Genomic DNA, 21,733 nt, shown 5'->3' on the forward strand with positions numbered 1-21,733 from the left:
TTTAACATGCATAACTGACATCCTAACAATATGTAAATAACAGAAAACCAGAAAAAGCATAATAAGTCCTCTTTAACAGGGTTTAGTTTTGAAAATTATAAGCCGAAATATCGTGATATCTTCCGTTATTCTCGTTAACTTGTCGACTGCAGTACCATAGTTTAGGCTCACAGTCGCCCCTCTCCTCCACTGTTATCAACTCACATTCCTGTGTGTCTCCCCTGATGGCGCCCAGTCAGGACATGTTTTGTCCCATATATCCATGTTTTGTCAGCAGACCGGCTCTCTCTCAGTATGAACAGAGTACATCATCGTGCCTGTTGGTGTGCTTTCTAAACAGCCTTACAAACATGGAAAACTGTTTAGCTTCTCAACATTAACACGACAAAGTCATGTAAAAAAAGAGTAGCAGAGCATAAGGTATGCCTGGTATCACCTGTCCCGTGTGACAAATCCACATTTCTAATATTTAATTTTCTATTCCTCCTCCATGTTGAGCTGGACATCCGATGGGAGGGACTTAAGTGTACATCACCTACAGGGGGAATAGAAATTAACCCTCCTCTAAGAAAACAACTGGCTGGCTGGCCGGGAAACGATGAAACATCACTTTTAATCTGAGTATATGTTTCATGTCCTTGCCCCACATGTGGAGTAGCTGTGTGTGCTGAGCCGTGGCTGTATTTGAACGGAGAGTAAGTATTTGACGTTGGGCCTCAGCTGGACGCATTTTTCACTCCTGTCTGTCTGAATTGTGTCGCTGCGTTGCCGATTGAAATTGTCCAGCTGCAGATTTCACACCACCGAAGAGGGATGATAACAAACATCTGTCTCGTCGGTGTGATTTGCGGTTACGGTTGGCACTTGGCGCTGTCGTCAGCTGACATTTGAAGCGTACTTTTCGTAAATTGAATTTCTTTGAGGAATGCTGTGGGAAGCCATGGGGAATGGGTGGAGACGACAAAACTTCGCCTTCAGCATTTTCAGTCTCTACACCCACAGTAACTTTGATATCCGGAGTGTTAAATAGACTAACAACTATAGCAATGTGGTGTGAAACCCAATAAAGACCTTGTAGATTCTGGCGTACGTTAAAGAAAACTTATTCTGATTGAGCTGTAGTTCATCCAAACTCGCATCAACTCCTAAATCTGTGGCAAAAGTGCGTGTTCTCCAGCAAGATTGTATTATAAAACACATTAGAGAGCGTGCTCCTTGTGTCAGGTGAGTGTGATGGGTAAGAAAAATGTGGTTAAAAGATGAATCAGTCAGCAATGACGGCTATTTTCAGGGCACACGATGCACCGGATTTTTGGGGAAATCCGATGGGAACCAGCGGAGGCGAGAGTTGACTCAGCACAGTTGTGTAGGTGTTCAGATCCTGTCATTTGGTTGCACGTTTCTCAGTCTGTTGCTACGGTCGGTCTATATTTTGCTCATGCTTAAATAAAAAAACATCCCGTGCAAATTGTTTCTGAAGACCTGGTAAATTATGCAAAAAATATGCAAACACACAACTTTCCCCTGGAGCAGAGGACAAATATTAGTGTAGGCGAAAGCTTATTTGTTGACAATCAATATTATACTGCTTGCACCTTGCTGCTCCTAAAGTTGCAAACAGACAGAAACTTTCTTGGGTGCAGTTTCTTTAGCTTCTTAATATTTTGTAATTTAAGATAGTTATGCACTTCAAGAAGAAATGAATGGATCAGATTATATTCTGATATATCCACTGTGCAACCTAGGCTTTCAATAAGCAATAACTTTACCTGGAAAGCCTTTCACTGATCTCTTCTGGTTAAAAGACTGTTGCAGTATGTAGAGAGTGGTCAGAGGTGTGCTGTGTTTCACCTGTAACCACAACCAGCAGTGATGTAGAGATGTACTGACCACACCTAGAGTACACCTCACCATCACTGCAGCAAGGTGAGACTTTTAACTGATTCAGCAGTAAAATGAAAAAAAAAAACATTCTGACAGTTTAAGTTTTTTGTTTGAAGAAAACTGAGACAATCCCAGTGTGAATTGGTTTTGGCTTTAAGTAAGTAAACTTTATTTATAAAGCGCCTTTCAAAACCAGAGTTGCAAGGTGCTGTACAATGCAAAGGGCTTGTTCACAATTTTCAAGTTTGTCTTAAAACAACAGTCAGGTGCCCATATGAACACTGAAAAACAGGTTTTTCTTGATGTAATCATCCTGGCCATCACAAGATTCCTTTAAAGATAATGTGCATCCAATGTTATTGATGGGGAGCAAAATCCACAGTCCTAGTTTTTTGCAAAAATCTAATAAAAATCAAGTAATTATATAAAGTTCCAACAGTTTTAGTATAAAATTCCCTCTCTCTGTTTCTCCAGACAGTGTTTCCTTGTTGAGCTGCAGTGGAGGGATAGGAACACAAAAGACTGTAACTTTGGAATAAACCCATTTTAATAACTCAGACTGCTGAAGCCTCAAATTAACTTCAGATCAACTTTGGAACGTATTTTTGCACAGAACATAGTTTTAGTCCCCCAACACTTATATTGGAAGCACATTAGGATGGGAAGGGATCTCAAAGGCTGACATGAACAGGAGGGATGATTATAGAAAGCAAACTTATTTCCATGTTTATATGGGCACCTGTTTTAAAGCAGACTTGGAAAAATTGTGAACCTATCCTTTGGCAACAAACGGCACAAAGTTCAAAGGGTTTGTAGAACAAAGACTGCTGATAGACACACACACACACACACACAGATTTACGATCATATGACTGCTTGGTGTGTAAGATCTGCCTTGGCTCCCAGTAACAACACTCCCTTCTGGACAATCTGGCTCATGTTGTAAAGGAACATGGGTGGTGTAGTGTAGTATTTCACAGGTAGGAAACCTGAGTAAATAGTGTAGACAAATTCTCACTCCAACAGACAAAAAAGAAGAAAATCATGTAAAGTCAACCATAGACGTCTAAGCCTTTTAAAGGGTAATCATTATGTATTTCCATAAAATATGTGTGTGTGATAAGATTGGTCTCAGTTCCGCATTTTTGGATCAGTATTTAGTTTTCTCATGCATACCTGTAATGTAATACACATTATGTATGCTTTGTGGCAAGTATGAGCCAGCATAAAGAGTGAATAGAGGCGAAAAAAAGTCTTAAGTCAAATCAAACCAAAGAGCTTATTTGGCAAAACATTGTTTTGCCAACATATCTGTCTCAACAAACAGTTGGAAGTAATTGAAATGACAGGCTTTAATGCCAGCTAAGATGGCTGAATGGCTTAAAAAAGATCTAGGATCAGGGTGGAAACAAAAAAAGCATGGAAAGGGTGCAGAAATAGCTCTTCTTGAAATGACAAAGTAGAAATGGCCTTTATATGAGTTTTATAGCAAATACAATATAACTTGTGAATTAACACAGCTTTCAGAAAGGGATTATAATTTTTACTTGAATTTTTCTCATTAGTGTTCTTCAAAGTGTTTTTTTTAAATATTTTGTACAACCAGTGGGATGTGATGATCTGGAAATTAAAGAACATATTGTCATAATACCCAATAGAGCCTCCAAATGTTAAGAAAGTCATCATAGTTCACTGTTCAACAGGTGTCAAAAATAATTATTAGGAAGTTGAACGATCCTAAAATGACGATGACTGTGTCACTGTTGTCATGTATCTGGTCTTTTTTTAATTTATTACCACTTCTCAAGACGTCAGGTGCTGCCAATGGCCTTTAGCTTGTACAGTGCAGGTGATGTCCCTATCCAGTGTTCAGTATTACTCCTGTCTTTACCTGCTAACTCCTATTCAGGACCCTGTGTGGCTGTGGCCTTCTCCAGCATGCAGTGGGCAGATGGTGAGAAACACTGGACAGGTTATCAATCGATTGCATTTTGTTGAAATGAACCATGAAATTTATGTGCAAATGTAATTCCAGTAGGTTTTAACCACTGCAAAGCATTGGTTGGTTGACATATTTGTGACTGTATAGTGGATCTTACACAACTTGACAGGCACAACCTTTATCTCATTGACTGGCTGTTATTTAATGTAATGGCAAAGTGTCACACATCTAGACCCAAAACTCCACCACTGATATTAGGAAGTTTAGGTGGTATATGTTAGTTGAGGCACAGCAAAGAAAGAGATAATGCTGTAATTTGTAAAAATACACAAATTAATGTGTTGATAATTGACAATTAAACACATGGAGGTAGTTTTTCATTGAAGTCAAAAATATTAAACATTGGAGATAAACTTTACTTTATTATTTTTTAACTTAACCTTGCTGCCATAAACAGCAGTATTTATTCAGTTTTGAGATGTTTTAGTTTTTAGATGTGGTTCTTAGATATTTCATCCTCATTATCATTCCCAAACACTACCAACCTACCCCCGACCCCACCCACCTAACCCTACCCCCTCTTCTTTCTCTGTCTCCCTCTTACACACACCCTCCCTCCCCTTTGCCTCGTTGCCGAGGAAACATTCAGCCATTCAAAGACACCGGCCCACACACTACACAAAAGGGTTCACATACACACACACACACACACACACACACACCCTTTTCTCTGTTGCCGGTAGCTGTGTCCTACACATCTCGTAAGTCGATGTGTCGATGACCTGATACACAGGTAAACAGCACAAGACGCCTGAGGTGTGTGAGGGCTCTCTGTTTTCAGCATTTTAACAGTGATACTTCTGACATTACATCATCTGTTGTTGACTGGTGTGATAATTGTACTTGAATGCCTCTTTCTGTGTGATCATGATCATGTCGCTCTCCTCAAGGATTAGATTCACTTCAAGAACCCACTTGTACTGTCAGATTATTTCGCTAACTACTCTTCTTTTGAGATACTTACACTATCAGTCTGGATAGTGTACATTATGTCTGTATTATGACATCTGAGTCCTGTTAAGCTACATTGAAAGCTAATGCTGCTATTGCTGCTACTGTTTCATTACCTTAAGTACTGCTGCTGCTTTTACTAACTATTACTACTTCTACTGTTGTTGCTGCTGCTACTGGTTACTGTTACTAAGGTTGTTGATTTTATAAATAACAACTGTTGCTACCCCTGAGTTTCTGGCTGCATCTGTTGGTGTTGCAGTTCATATATACAAACCGAAACCACTGCTATTAGCAAAACTGATAAACTTGCCATCGGTGTGTGTGTCTGTGAATGGGTGAAGAGAAGCAACAATTGTAAAACACTTTTTCCGTTAAAGTAGAAAGGCGCTATATAAGTGCAGTCCATTAACCATTTTACTAGTGCTCAAATTCTTACTAGCAGTATTGTCTTTTACTCAATCAGATCATTACTTGGGGACATATGGTTTACAAATGCATTGCTCCAGATAATCAAATATTTCTAATAACTTCGGCAATCAAATTTTTGTTACTAGGTTTAAAACATACCAAATAGGTAAACAAATTGTCAGTAGAGACTAAACGTTGATGAGAGTTGCTAATAGCTTTCTGAACTATAGCTACACTGGCACACACAAAGTGCTCTAAGCATTGACAATATCAATTTATTGTGGATGGAATCTATTATTGGACATTGGATTTGAACCCATTTCTAGAGACAATATAAGCTAATTCCTTAAATGGATATAAATTATACTTTGATGCAAAGGCAGATATTTTATCCAATTAATGCAAATTAGGTCTTAAGCTTTCAGTCTGTGGAGTTACTGTGTTGTAAGTTATGCTGCTGCCTCCAAAAAACATCATTTTTCTCTGTAGTGGAACACTAAATCACTTTTTTGTTTTGTTTTTTGTTGTTTTAGACCTTGAAATACTGCGAATTATTACATCAAGTGTGTGAATTTAACAAGTGTGAAGTTGCACAAACTCCAGATGATAAATGTAAGTCTCTCTCTTTTCTTTTCACTTTTTGTCTTTGCACCAGAACAGCTGCAACAACAGTGCGATGGCCGCTCCAGAGGATGTGATTGAGCCAGTGGCTCAGTGCACAACAGTCCAAAACCTGGGCAGAAGGCGTTTCACGCATGACCTCCATAATCTGAGTCCAGACGAGATAGATGGCCTCATGTCCAGCAGTGGTAAAAATAACACTTCCTTTTATAAGATATGTTAATCTAAGAAGATATGAGCTGTCTGTTGAACAACTCTAATTGCTGTAGCAGAAGAAATTTCAGTGACATATTCGAATCTTCCAAAACATAGATGGCCGTCCGTTCCTTGTGGTGCATCATCTTCCGGAAATAAAGGAGGAGGGTATACCATACCTAATGCCTGGTGTACCTATCACATGCAGGGTGGACAACACAGAGAAATACACCACCCGCTCTAAGGTACATCCATTCAATTTTTGTTCTCTTTTGGTAGTTGCTGAAAGGACTAAGTATTAATAGCAAGCTTTGATGAGCTTGAAGTGAATCCGTGCATATATCCACGTTCAAATGGTTTCGTCCTATGCAACGTCTTAGAAACATGATCACCCATGATCACCTTTTAATATCTGACTTCAATCTTATGTTCCAGCCTGGCTGAGACACTGTGAAGTTCAACTTGAATGTACTTTACTATTCAGACATCATGTCATAGCAAAACTGTTAGTATTTAACTCTTTTTCTGAACTCACAAGCAGGCTGTTAATACTCTAAACAGTCAGCTGTCCCATGATTGTGTGGTTATTTCCATGCTGTCTGTCTGTGGGTTTAACTTTTGTTTTGAGCCAGTGGGCTTAACTGTCGCATTAACCTACTGTTGTTCAGATAGAGAGATAGGCTTGAAATTACATGGTGAGTTGTTGTGTGTATGTTGATTATAATTTTAAGTGTAGATGCGATGTTTGGGTAGAACAGGTGAGCACAGTGTTGAGAGTGTTTGTGGAAGTGGGTGTTTACTCTACTGCTGGGTCCTCTGGAGGTTACCTTGTGAGGCAGCTGGATTCAAGAAATCACGACATCATGCGAGAATCCATCTTGTCAGGCTTCAAGTTATGCGCTTGCCTTGCAAAGTAAGACGGTGATAGACGGTGATAGACAGATGGTTCATCCAATCACCTGCCAATTATTTTTTTGAAAGAGCCTGCCCTTTTCCAAACAGTTTCCAAGGACAACTTCTTAGATGGTTCTGTGTAACAAACCATCTGGCATGTCAGGTTATTCTGGAGGGGCCTAATATAACAAAATATTTTAGTTTTCAGGAGCCCACTTTATAACTGCCAATGACATATCTACTTTTACACAAGTCTCTTTTTTTAACCACTCAAACTGCAGTACTGCATGTGCATTTATGTCAAAAAGCACAAGTTTCTTTATATTGTTATATAAGTCAGTTCATAGCCAGAGAAGGACAACATGTTGCATGATGCCTTTTAGAAATGAATGATTATTAGTAACAGCTGAGTTAAATATGACTGACTCAGTCAGTTTGCATGTTCTCCCTTTGTTTTCCTATCCACGTTAGCTGTTTTTACTCCCAAGTCCAAATAGATGCCTTTCAGCAAATACTACTTGTATGAACTCAAAAAGAACATTGTGTTACACAAACTGTTCAGAGTACATGCCCATTAAATGTGAAAGGGCTACTTCTTGGTTCAACTTTGATCTATTGCATTGCAATGGATGATAATAACCCACATTTTGAGTGTGTTAACTTTAGTTTTCTTCTTAACCTCTTATGTGTCTTGCCCTATTGGATGTTGAGGTAAAGCTCTGCCTACTTGTTTTGTGAGGAAAATGTTACCATACCTGATAAAAAGGAAGCAAAAATGTGACATACTCAAAGCATATGAAAATAAAATCCAGGTTGTTAAAAAAGTATTCATTTAAACACGTAAGTCTTTGTCACTAATGAAATACAAATTTGTGTCACAACTTGGATAACTAATTGAAAATTTAATGAATAGTAGTGTGACATTTGGTCTTCAGTATTTGATTTTCGTCATTTTATACCATCATGTTTATGTGCATCATTTCAATAATGTCTCACCAGGTCCGTGTAGGCACCCTGTACACGGTGTGGCTAACACACGGCCAGTTCCACTGGACGGTGAAGAGGAAGTACAAGCACTTCCAGGAGCTGCATCGAGATCTTTACAAGCACAAGATGATGCTTCATTTGCTGCCTCTGGGAAGGTCAGTGTACAAATCTGTTTATCTTAATCATGCAAATCAAACTCACTCTGAGAGATGTGCATTCAAAATCTGAGTGATGTTTTTTTTATGAGTTTTTACAGTCAGATTTCTGAAGCACTAAGCATTTTGAATATTCAAATTTCTCTCAAAGATTTGCAAAGGACAGGCAGCAGCTGAGAGCCATGTCAGAGGAAATGCCCAGCCTACATGGGAATGACCGGACCAGAAGGACCTCCAGCAAAATGGTATCAAACAAACCAATCAGATAGCACATATAAAGTATACAGTACATGCTTTGAAATACCCACACATAATGTGTCCTTGATGGCGAACACAATGGTATAAATATTCAGATACTTTTCACTCACAGAATTGTTGTTGTGTCAAGATTTTCGAATTAATTTTATTTAATGAAGAAGATTGTTGTTCTCTATTAACTACGGTACATATAAAAGAAAAATCTGTGTTTACTGTGTTGGTCTTTGCTGATTCCTTGTATTTATTGATTTTGTTACACTCTTATCAGCCTAATGTCTCAAATGTTTTACTACTGTCACATGTGAATATTGCATATGTTTTGGGAATGCCACTTTTTTGTGTGAAAAAAATAGCTTTTTATTGTTTTCACACCAGACAATTATTGTAAAAAATAGAAGTGATATGATACATTTATTGAAATGAACCAACTCTACACAACAAAAATGACAATTTCACAAAATTCATACAGTTTCAGGCAATTCCAGTGACTCACTTGCACAAGACTCAGACAGTTGTTTGTCAAGTCACATTTTAAAATTGAATCACTTTTCTATTGCAGAAATACCTTGAGGAGTACCTGAATGGTCTGCTGGAGAACGCTTTCTGTAGGAATGACCACAGCATGGTAATAGCTTTGAAACACAGACATTCACAGCACAGATACACAGTGAATGTCATGTAGCATGATGGCATTCTCTCTTTGCCTTTGTTTCAGTTGGAGTTCCTCTCTGTCGGTGCTCTCTCCTTCATCACTGATCTCGGACCCAAAGGCTTGTAAGCAGAATAGACTATTTATGTGTGAGGGAGACACAAAGAAAATGGGGAAATGACTAAGTGTATTACAGGGATTTATTTTGCAATATGTGTCATCTCTCCTCAGGGAGGGGCCCATCTTCAAGAGGTCGGGGGGTCACCGGATCCAAGGCCTGAACTGCATTGGCCATCATCAGTTCTGTTTCCGCTGGTCACGCCGCTGGCTGGTGGTGAAAGACTCCTTCCTGATGTATATGAACCGAGACCATGGCAACATCAATTTTGTATTGCTGTTTGACCCAGAATTCAAAGTGAAAGTAGGCCGTGCTTATACAGACACCAGATACGGAGTCTGCTTTGAGAACTTCACTCGGTAAGTCAGCTGTGTGTTTGCCACGTATAAACTGTACGTACATACATATCTTTATGTCTGGGGTTATGTTGTGATACGTGTGTGGCCTGTTTGTTTTTCCTCAGGAGTCTGGTCATCAAATGCAGCAGCTATAGACAAGCGCATTGGTGGAGTCATGAAATCAATCGGCTGGCGGAAACCTCTGACTTTCTCAAAGTGCAACGCTTTGAGGGGTTCGCTCAGCCACGGGAGAACACACTCACTAAATGGTCAGTTGCTGTGTAGTCTGTCTGAGATTTGCAACAGCTGTCCGTCTTCAGAGTCTGACTTAATTTACTAAACGTTTGTGGTTTATTGATGTTATTTGAAGGTATGTGAATGGAAGAGACTACTTTGAAGACCTGGCTGATGCTCTTGAACAAGCCAAGGAGGAAATCTTCATCACAGACTGGTGGTAAGTGTCAGCAAGATCTGGATTTTCTGATGAAGAAAGTTGAGTTTACCGGCTAAAAATGTCCGTGTAATTATACCACTAAAATATTTCTCTCAGGCTCAGCCCTGAAGTGTTCCTGAAGAGACCAGCGACTGAAAATTACTGGCGCCTGGATGAGATACTCAAACGCAAAGCAGTAGGGATTCTCTCTGTCTTGTTCCTCTCTGTTTAAACTCCCAAATGATTTTTCAAATTTCACATCACCTTTGTTCATCCTTTTTTTTTCAAATTGCATCACTTCTCTTTGAACCCTTCTCTGCAGGAACAAGGAGTCAAAGTGTGTGTTCTGTTGTACAAAGAGGTGGAGCTCGCACTTGGCATCAATAGCGAGCACAGCAAGAAGACTCTTATGAATATGCACCCAAACATCAAGGTCTGTCACCTCTCAGAATAATTTGGTGTACAGGCGACAGACACACAATTAGAACTGTTACCAGAGACGTCATCTCATTTTTAAAAAAAAATGTTAATCTGTTTGATGTTCAACAGGTGATGAGACATCCTGACCATGTGTCGGCTGTGGTGTTCCTTTGGGCTCACCATGAAAAGATGGTGGCTATTGACCAAACAGTAGCCTTTGTGGGAGGCATTGACCTTGCGTTCGGGAGGTGGGATGACAGCCAGTACAGGCTAACTGACCTTGGTTTGACAGAGGCGGCCAACAGTGAAGCAGAGGAGGAGCCAAAGGGAGATACAGGAGTAAGAATGTGATGACACAATCTTATTTTCTTGTTGATTGGCACTAATTGAGAATAAATATGTTCACGGTAGTTCATGAGGCAGTGTGCTTTCAGTATGTCACACTACCCGCAGACACAAACTAATATCTTTGTTAACTAGGACAATGGTGTGGCTGATGGTCCAAAGCCATCTGAACCAGATAAGCAAACAGAGCAGGACCCTGAGAATCTGATTGGCAACACTAAACTATGGCTTGGCAAAGACTACAGCAACTTCATCAGGAAAGACTGGGTCCAACTTGACAGACCCTTTGAAGGTACATTATCTAAATCTCCTTTTAGTATCACAGACATGCACATACGCAAACATACAGAGAGTCTCTAAACAGGGATCTGGAAGGATTGCTCTTTATATTTTTTCAGATAACATCGACCGTACTCAAGTTCCTCGCATGCCGTGGCGCGATCTGTCTGCAGCTATTCATGGCAAAGCTGCCAGGGATGTAGCCCGCCACTTCATCCAGCGCTGGAACTTTACCAAGGTCAGATTCAAAGGAAAGTTCTGCCTTTTTAAAGGCACCTGGCTTTTATTGTTGCAGTTGTGGCCAAAATATCTATAAGTTATCATATTATTTTAAACATCCTTGTTATTTTAGAGACTGGGACAGCTCTGCTGGAAACAGCTTTATAAATAAGTCTACAGATACACAAGCTTCAGATGGCTTTAAGTAGAGCTTGTAGAACTAAAAAATCTGAGACTTTTATTGCCATGGCCCCATTGGACTCTTATGTGGGTGTTGTCCACATTCTTATCTACGAAGATGAGTACAGTGTTATGCTAACCTATGGGTTTATTGGCCACAACATCAATAAGACCAATAGTAAGTTGTAAAATAAACTGAATGTAACTGAGGGCCTTAGAAGGAAATCTTCATATGTCTGACAAGAAGGTGACATTTATAGCTTTGATTGATTTTCATATCTCTAGATCTTCAAAAACAAGTACAAGGATGATTTCTACCCCTACCTTCTCCCCAAGTCTCACTGCACTGCTGACTCACTCTCATTCAATGTGCCGGGGTCCAATAGAGCCAAAGTGCAGGTATGTGATGATGTCGGTGTCTGTGCAACATCAGTGCATGTTGAAAATGTTACAGTGTATCTTTATTCCCTCTCACACATGGAAGTCACAACACTGCCTGGTTTGTTTGTCCATTTAATGGGGCGGCCTTCACACATCCATACATTCTCCTGTATTTTAGAAAGACTGTTCCAACGCTACATTAGCATTCCAGATAAATCGGGCTGTTTTTCTTTTCACCATGGGTGACAGCTCTGACTGCTGGAGAACAGTGGCCACTTGTAAAAGAAGCTCACCAAAGATTGAAGAGAGCACCAGAGATGGGCTTCACACTGGAGCCAGCCAGAAACCTTTTCTGTGTTCTGGCTTGTAAATCAACCTTTGTTCAGTTACACACATGATGTCAACACAGAAAAAACAGAATATTTGTAGTTTGGCTTAATGTACATATGGGAAATGGACATTTGTGACATACAAGACATAAGCACTACAGGGATCTTTAAAGAGGCCCTTTAAAGATCTATCATGGGAAGAACAGAAGTTAAAAACTAGATTCCTATAGTCTTCATTGAAATAAGAACCTATGCTGCTGGTCACTTCCATATTAATTTGTTACCGCAATTACTGTAATAACTGTAAACAAATAAGACAAACTGATTTCTACCCTGCATTTTACATTGTGTGACACCAAGTCACATCTAGCAGGAAATCAGATGGATGTTTTTCCAGTACAACAAAGAGTCTCTGTTCTAGCCTTTAAAATGCAGCTCAAGTATTTAGAGTTTGTTTTTTTTTGCAGCGGCAGATGGTGGAACAAGAGTAAAGCCTGTGGAACAAAATCACTTCCAACATGTTTATCCTGTTGAGTAAAGCCAGAGAAAACAAATGCACTCAGAGTGATGCCAAGGACAGAGAGGGAGAACAAGTGGAAGCGTTATATTTGCAACAGGCTTCATGGGAAATGTGGTCTAGATGATGAAAAACACTATCATTAAGAATACATTAAATATGGAGCGCCCTGGTAGCCGAATGGTTACTGTGCATGCAACATAATTGCAACGTCCCTGGTTCGATTCTAGCCAGGGACCTTTGTTGCATGTCATCTCTCTCTCCCCTTGTTTCCTGTCTGCCTCTCTGCTGCCAACTGTCCAATAAAAGCAAAAATTATATATATATATGAAATATAAAAAGCCCAATTATTGGTCATGTATCAGCAAAATTTTAGGTTAGAGAAAATGATTCTGCAGTCTGCTAATTCATCATTAATGTCATGTTTGAATTGTAGTTCAAAGTGTGAATTGTATGTTTGAGAGTTTCTGTTGTTGTGTGAGACAAACCTATGTAAACAAGTAAAATAGTGTATATCACAGGTAAGAAACATTTTTGGCGTGTATGGTCCCCACATACTTTCTTACTATCAGCAATGTTATTCCCACTCAACATCATATGCTTCGGTTCTGAAGTATTGAGACAGTGAGTGTTGGATAATAATAGCTTTTGCTGTGTGCTGTATTATGGGCAGTGGCCCATAACCTTAACCCTTGCTCTCCATTATGCTGCAGCTTTCCTATCAGGTGTTGCTGCTCCCTTATTCAGGTGTCAGAGACACTGCCTCAGCTGTCACATACTGTGCTAGAGCTACAACAGGTTTTCTCCCTCTTTGTGTAAGTGTTAGAGCTAGTCAAGTCAAGTCAATTATATTTCTATAGCACCAAATCATAACAGAAGTTATCTCAGGGCACTTTTAATATAGAGCAGGTCCCAACATTCCCCCATGAGCAAGCACTTGGTGACAGTGGAAAGGAAAAATTCCCCTTTAATGGGAAGAAACCTCAAGCAGAACTGGTCTCTGGGTGGGCGGCCATCTGCCTGGACTGGTTGGGTTGAGAGAAAAAAAGAGTGGGGAGGGGGAGAGAGAAAAAGAGAGAGAAAAGCTCAATGCAAGTTCCACATAGAGATGTGTAATAAGAATAATTAAAAAAAACAAAACTAATAATAATAATTGTAGCAGAGGGTGTTGAGCAGGATTATGGAAGCAGTGAGTGGCTTGCAATCACAGATCCAGCTTCTACAGCTCCGGAGGCAGAAATAGCGAAAGCAACAGGAGGAGAGAGGGGAGAGACAAGAAAGCACAAAACTATGGGAGAGAGAAGATGCCGAGATAGTAAGATGCATTAATGGGACAGGAATGCATACATATGGAGAGGGAGAGGACGAGAGAGGAGCTCAGAGCATCATGGGAAGTCCCCCGGCTGGTCCAGGGCAAGCCTGAGCTGGTCCTAACTATAAGCTTTATCAAAAAGACAAGTTTTAATCCTACTCTTAAATGTAGAGATGGTGTCTGCCTCCCAGACCCAAACTGGAAGATGGTTCCAGACGAGAGGAGCCTGATAGTTGAAGGCTCTGCCCCCCATTCTACTTTTGGACACAATGTTCTAGTGGGCTAATAGGGTACTATGAACTCTTTAGGATATGATGGTGCCTGACCATTAAGGGCTTTGTAGGTGAGGAGAAAGATTTTAAATTCTATTCTGGATTTTACAGGAAGCCAATGCAGAGAAGCTAAAATGGAAAAAATGTGATCTCTTTTTCTAGTTTTGCAATAATTTCAAGAGTTGCAATAATGCAGCCTTGAAGTAATAAATGCATGGACTAGTTTTTCTGCATCTTTTTGAGTCAGAATGTGCCTGATTTTTGCAATCTGATAGGTGAAAAAAAGTCCTTGAAAAGTCCTTCAAATTTGAAATTTATGTGGGAGTTGAAGGACGTCTCTTCATCAAAGATAACTCCCAGATTCCTTATGGTGGTGCTGGAGGCCAAGGCAATGCCATCTAGAGTAGAGTAATATCATTAGATAATGTGTTTCTTAGATGTTTAGGGCCAAGCATAATAAACTCAATTTTGTCTGAGTTTAGTAACAGAAAACTGCAGGTCATCCAGGTCTTGATGTCCTTAAGGCATGCTTGGAGTTTAGTTAACTGATTGGTTTCATCTGGCTTCATTGATAAATATAATTGGGTATCATCTGCATAACAATGAAAGTTAATGGAGTGCTTCTTAATAATATTACCCAAAGGAAGCATACATAAGGTGAATTGCATTGGTCCAAGCACAGAACCTTGTGGAACTCTGTGTCTAACTAACAAAGAGCAATCTCAGTGCACCACAAACTTAAATTATCACAAAAATAAATGCAGCAGATTCAGTTGTCACTTCTTCTATCAAATTCAAATGAAGGTTATTTTTGATACAACAACTCTTAGATGTCTAGACTAATTCTATGATGTTAATGGTCTGTAAAACTAAGAAGACATTTGTTTTATTGTAGGATTGTAGGGCGCATACCTTAGGGGAAAAAAATGGCAGAAAGTAGTTCAGTAATAGAAAAAAATCTGCATCTTTCAGCTGAAATGTGTAGAGAAAATACTATAAGGAATTCTGCTGCATAGCCAGTGACAGGGAAAGTTTTCAAGTTTTTACATGTCATTTCCTCAGGTGTTACGCTCTGCTGATCGCTGGTCAACTGGAACCTGTGAGAGCTCGATCCTCAACGCCTACATCCACACCATTGAGAACAGCGAGCATTACATCTACATCGAGGTATTGCAGGAATGTCCTAACTATTTACAGACAAATATGTACCTCATAGCACAGTGACTGAACTTAATGTAATGTCTACACATTTAATTATATGTTAATTTATTTTACAACTCAACATTTTAAACGAAGACTGTCAAAATTATTTAAGCTTGTTCTGCGTTGGGTTCCCAAATGCTTCCTCATGATGGCAGTGATACAAAAAAAAGGGCAGCCATCATGGCAAAAAATGTCACTGTGACCTAAATAGTTTTAGTAGTATCACATAAGAATGGGTTCTATTTTGTATAAAATAACATCTGATGTTTGAAAGATATTTATTTTTGTTTTGGCACGTGATTCTATTGGATTACACAATATTTGACACATTCGTTTCACATGCCACTGAAGGATTTTGAAGCCAATGTGTGCCTATTCATAAGGTTTCATGAGTCCCTTCCCTGCCAGATACCTACCTGTTTCAGCGCTCCCCTCATACCGAGCCACCATCTGCTTTTTCTCTGCCCTTAGAACCAGTTCTTCATCAGCTGTGCCGATGGGAAGACGGTCCATAATGGGATCGGTGATGCTATTGTGAACAGAATCCTGCGTGCACACAGGTCTGGCCAACTGTAACAACTCCAACAAACTAACAACTTAGTTTGAAGTTACAAAGCAACATTTTATGAAATCTGTGCAAAGTGGAGCACAACACAGAAGAGTACATTTCAGCATTCACCTTGATAACCGATAACCCATTTGCCATACATATTTTACATTATTAAACAATAACGGTGGAAAATATCAGTGAAATACAATATTTTTTCAAGTGAAACAAATCATGAAATAAAATATAAATATGAAAGGAATAGTCCACTTGTTTAAAGAGTACACTTGTTGACAATGTACGTGTTGAAATTGTGTCTTATTGCAGGGAGCAGAAGAAGTACAGAGTGTTTGTGGTGATTCCTCTACTTCCTGGATTTGAGGGAGACATCAGTGCAGGAGGTGGAAATGCCATTCAAGCTATTCTGCACTTTACTTACAGGTGAGAGCCCCCCACCCCCTTTTAAATAAAAGTGGATACGATCATTAAATCATTACTATGTAGTTTATTATGGTGATGGGATGTTGTTTTAATAGTCTGAGGTGTGAGTGAGGGATTTCTGTCAACCTTAAGTGCAACTGGAAAGACTACTTTGCTTTTTCTTTTATCATTATAACAGAGTGGTTTATCAACTTAAAGCATTAAGTAAATGATAATACATCATGAGCCTAGTCAGCCTGTTATTGCCTGAACACAGTGTTGCAGTATCACTGAGATCTCACTTGCATTTATTTATCAGCCTACTGTGAATGTTATGCCCAGAAGTCACTGTTTTCTAAGATATCATTGTTACTATTGTCCTATGTTGTGTTAAGTGCCTCATTTTAGTTAACTTTGAATGTCTCAGGACTATATGCCGAGGGGAGCAGTCCATCCTGTCAAGACTTGCTGAAGGTGAGTTTTCTGTCACTTGTCTGCTTTTGTTTCAACTCAAAAGTCCACCTGACATCACAAAAATCCACTTGTTTCTTCCTAACATGTTTCTCTTTCTTTCTCCTTGTGTTGCTCCTTTAAACTGAAGCTACTGGTACTAGGTATCTGCCCAGTCTGTCTCTATTTTCATCCTTCAGTTGTTTGTCTTCTTTTGAAACCCTTTTTAAGCATCGATATGTCTAAGAGATTTTCTTAATAAATCATCACTGAATTTGTACATTATCTCTGGTCAATAATGTGATTCTGGTCTGCCCCCCAGTTGAGGACCAGTGGATGGAGTACATCACAATCTGCGGCCTGAGAACACATTCCCAGCTCTCCAACTCACTTGTCACAGAGCTCATCTATGTTCACAGCAAGACCCTCATTGCTGATGACCGCTGCTATATAATTGGTGAGTCACCACCAGCGCAAACTCATTCACAGACAGAGCATCACTTTGACCTTGAGTCATTGTGGAGCTTTATGGCAAAAGAGCTAATCAGTAATCTCCTTTCATCGAAATCCAAATATGTGACAGAAGTCCTGGCTTCTGTTAAAATATTTTTACATGTGGATTTTAATGTATTTTACACTTTCCACTTGAATTATCTGACCATGGTAAAAACTAAGTGGGAATGTAAACGAATATATGGAAATGTATTCATTAATTTGGGATTCAGAAGTGTTTCAGTAGCCTAAAAATGTTATTTTTCATGTTAAACCAGGTTAAAATGGTGAAACCTCAAAGAAAGTGTTTTGTTTGCGAAGGTTGAATTTCTTCTCCTAGAACATGTGATTTATTATCTTTGAGTTCCACTTTGTTTCGTTCCACAACTGACCACTGTTAGTGTAAGTCTGATAAAATAATGCAGTAGATGGTATGATAGGACCTGATGATACTTACCTATAACATTCATCATTTAAAATCCATTTCTGAACTATAAATATACTTACACAGAAGCCTGAAAAACAGCACTCATTCTGAAGAATACTTTCTAAAGGACAGATTGTAAATGTCTTTTTTCCCCATTTTTGTTCCAGGATCAGCCAACATCAATGACCGCAGCATGCTGGGAAGCAGGGACAGTGAGTTGGCAGTGTTTGTGGAAGATGAAGAGAGGGTCCCGTCCATCATGGGAGGGGAGGAGTACCAGGCAGGACCCCTCACACTCGCTCTGCGCAAAGAGTGTTTCAGGTCAGGACAAAACCTGTAGCTCCTGAAATTCTGTATGGCCACGACCTCTAGAGGTGAGCTGGTTTTTAAAGGGAGTTCAGCAACCGTCTCATCGTCTGTCACGACTATCATTATTTAGCTGAATTTTCTATGTTTTGGGAAACAACAGCCACCGAATGTCACATACAGTATGTATTTCCTGGTTTATAAGCAAATCATTTCAGGTGACAATTGTGGCCAAACATTGTAGTAATTCTCCTAATGAAAAACCTTAAGTTTCATTCTTCCTCAGGAATTTTGAAACACTATTATGACAAACTACTCTAAAAAAGTGCATAGACAGAAACTGGCTATTGTTTGAATGCACTGTGCTTTCTGAACTATATCTTTTTTTCCCTACCAGTGTTCTTGTTGGAGCTACTTCAGACACTAGTATCAGCATTGACGACCCAGTCAGTGATGAGTTCTTCTTCTTGGTCTGGAATTCAGCTGCCCAACTGAATGCCACCATTTATGACAAGGTATACATAAGCCAAAGACAGTGTATTACAGATTATGCGATGACATATTATCTTTAACTTTCTATTCTTTACAATAGCAACGTTTCTGTTTTCTGACCTCTCCTTTTGTCTCTGTGGCTGCTCTGTACTGCTGTGATACAGGTCTTCCGATGCCTGCCCTGCAACGAAGTCCACAACAGCTGTGAGCTGAAGGAGTATTCCAAGAAGGAGCGCCTCTATGACTCAGACCCTGAGCAGGCCATAGAAGAGCTGAAGGCCATTCGGGGGCTGCTGGTCCACTTCCCCCTGAAGTTCTTGTGTGAGGAGAACCTGCTGCCTCCACTGGGCACTAAAGAGGGCATGGCTCCTGTAGGGCTGTGGACATAAACGCAGCTCAGCCCAGATCAGACCACTACACTACTACTAACAGCTAAAGCTGTACCACATGCTCCTCCATGTGGTTTTAACCCAGCTAATGTTCAGCACAGTAGACTAAAATAGCCACAGGACTGGCGGTTCAATAGCGAGGGAAAGACATCACCTTAGCACAAATTATTTGTTAACCACTAATGCTTTTTATATTGTCTATTTGACTGACGATGGGCAGGCCTGAACATAACCACTGAAAAGCAGATTCTATGATAATTGATAACCTGTAAGAGCAGTAGATTAACCTTTTACGGGCCAGTTTGTTCATGATGGCAGCAGCTGCTTCATAACTTCTACAATGCAATCAGAACCGCAGGGCTGGCGGTGGTACAAAACACACATAAATTAATGTATGAGTCAGGAGAGGATTGCAAGGTTGTATTGGAAATCAAGCATCTCACATGATCTGGGAACATAGTGTACATTTATTGGTGCAAGGTTTTTGGGTGGGTGGGTGGCTCTGTTTCTGTCTCTCGCTCTCTCTCTCTCTCTCTCTACCTCTCACTCTCTCCCTCTGAGGCTTCACCTCTCACTGCAGTGCCAGCAAATCTGTCAGAACATTTGTGGTTGTTATGGTGACGGATATAAAGAGATGACTGGATCGTAGCTGAAATAAAGACTGGATAGGGCAGAAAAGGGGAGAGTACTGATAAGAGGGATAACTTACTAAATTTGGATGGTGGACCAGAAAATAGAAGGTAATATGTCGAATGGAGACTGTCAATTTCTGCGGAAGCAAAGTCATTTTAATATTTTTAGATAAACAATCAGGTGGGAAAACTGAGAGAAAAGGAGAAGGAGGACAAGATAATTAAAGGGTGCTAGGTTGATTTACTGTTAATTGTTGCGTTTTTTTTTTTAAGTCACCATGACAACCAAGTGAATTATTATTTCACCATGTTGTCAGTAGTCCAGAACAGAACATTCCACCATCCACTTGACTCAGAGAAAACTGTGATGCAGAGACACAGATTGTTTGAACAATGCGGTTTTCAGTTATTTTCATGTGGGCTCCACCATTCTGTGTCCACGTGCCATTCATGTCTTGCGTGTCTACCCTATGATCATTTGCATGCACAACGCATTTGTGTTGGTGCATTAATTTTAACACTGTAACTGAGTGCAATTCCCATGTCTGGAGCATCATGAAGTACTATTTTTAATCTTAAACTGCAAAGATTTTTAGGTTTTGTTTGATATACAATCATGTCAGTTATTCTCTTAAAACCTGTTAATTCCCTTTAGTGACTACTGTTGAGTAATCTGGAAAAGTCTCGCACTAGATGAATGTAGACAGGCAACTATACTTCGTTTGAAATATTGCATTGACAGATTTGGAGAGATGATGTAATAATTCAACAGAATGTAGATGTTGCCTTCTGAATGTAGACAAACAGGGCTCGAGTTGTTTTTACGCAATAACAAAATGATAAGCATGCTTCCATAGCTGCAGGAAAGTGACAAGAAAGGAGTTTGACTAAGTTAAGGGGGGGGGAGATGATATTTCTACGCATCATTGGACTGAAATAACTTGATTTTGAACACTTGGGTAAAGCAATGTTGCTGAGAGAATTTTTACATGTTTGAAGGTTCCTCCCATGATACACAGTCTGGCCAAGTTTTTTCAGTGCTTCTGTAAATCTATATCATATCAAGGTTTATGGAGCTTTGGACTTTATCTTTTATATTCCTCACCCATGTATTTTAAGGAGACCTGTATGTTAACGGATGTCACTGATTGATTGATTGATGCAAGTCAAAAAAGTGGACACTTGTTGAGCCTATAACAGAGCCACTGATACTGTACAGACTGCTTCATGAGCATTCGAGACACAAGTCAACACTACCTGCTGTAGGTGGCTTCAGTGCAACCTTGTCTGTGAATGTGACAGATGACAAGTGTCCCACGTGAACGCCGCCTCGCACTACATGAGGCACCTTTTGCAGAAGAGCCAGTTAATCCATCTGTTTTTAGAAATGATCCATTGCTGGCTTCAGAACTATTCCCACTTTCCTTCGGAAAATATTAAAATGCCACTGCAAGCCCTTGCACACTACTAGAAGCTGGATATTCACTAGTCTCTCTATACAGCACAGAATGGTTGCCTTGAGTGGTATTCTTTGTTTCAAGATTCCTGAAAATTTTATAATAATACTGAGAAGTGACCTTAGATTGTTTCTATCATGAATTTTATTTTTATTGTTTTTATTGGACTAATAGCCAGCATTACCAATACATTTTTATGAATACATGACTCATAGAAACTAATAAAACTATTATCCCTACCAGTCACTATGTGGAGACATTTGTTAATGCAAATCTGTAGTCCGAGGTTATTATTTTACCTTAGAGTTTCTGATGTATAGGTTACTAACACTCAGGGGCAGAGACAATACATTGTTACTCATAAGTACAGTTTACAACTTGTACTTTAAAATGTGTAACTATTCTTGTTTCCTCAATAAACTTGTTTTTTCTACAGACTTTCAACGTGAATATTTACTTTTACTTCACCTAAAATAAGTATTAGTATCACATGGCAAACTTCCCATGTACTATTTTTATATAATATATACATGCTGTGTATTTGTTCTTTTGATAAATGTAAATATATAAACATATTTAGAGAGAATTTAATATTTGAATATAAAAATGAAGCTATTCTTTATGTTATGGCATGTCTGCTATTTGTCTAATACTGCATAGACAACCATCATATCATTCATGATGTTCCTATAATCTAGACAAAAGCCTACTGTCTAGATGTGTGTTTATCAAATATTGCCTTCCACAGCCAGAAATATACCATAGAAA

The 21,733-nt window shown here is 39.4% G+C and overlaps 1 protein-coding gene across 2 annotated transcripts; it reads left to right on the forward strand.

Annotated features, from left to right (window-relative positions):
• The first annotated feature begins 496 nt into the window (after positions 1-496).
• On the forward strand, positions 497-21,400 carry pld2 (phospholipase D2). Of its 2 annotated transcripts, none has more exons than XM_044370626.1 (24): positions 497-695; positions 5,904-6,057; positions 6,182-6,309; positions 7,958-8,100; positions 8,252-8,345; positions 8,918-8,983; positions 9,074-9,132; positions 9,239-9,484; positions 9,589-9,732; positions 9,834-9,917; positions 10,014-10,092; positions 10,219-10,329; positions 10,446-10,655; positions 10,797-10,953; positions 11,060-11,178; positions 11,625-11,738; positions 15,213-15,317; positions 15,825-15,913; positions 16,228-16,341; positions 16,748-16,794; positions 17,093-17,227; positions 17,857-18,010; positions 18,393-18,510; positions 18,652-21,400. In XM_044370626.1, the coding sequence occupies exons 2-24, from the start codon at positions 5,925-5,927 to the stop codon at positions 18,874-18,876; spliced, it is 2,874 nt and encodes a 957-aa protein (XP_044226561.1). In that variant the 5' UTR covers positions 497-695; positions 5,904-5,924; the 3' UTR covers positions 18,877-21,400. The 2 variants fall into 2 exon arrangements, with proteins under 2 accessions (XP_044226561.1, XP_044226562.1); XM_044370627.1 differs by having other exon boundaries at positions 5,909-6,057.
• The last annotated feature ends 333 nt before the right edge of the window (positions 21,401-21,733 follow it).

The sequence above is a fragment of the Thunnus albacares genome, chromosome 13 (genome assembly GCF_914725855.1).
Source record: "Thunnus albacares chromosome 13, fThuAlb1.1, whole genome shotgun sequence".
In the NCBI taxonomy this organism is placed as follows: domain Eukaryota; kingdom Metazoa; phylum Chordata; class Actinopteri; order Scombriformes; family Scombridae; genus Thunnus; species Thunnus albacares.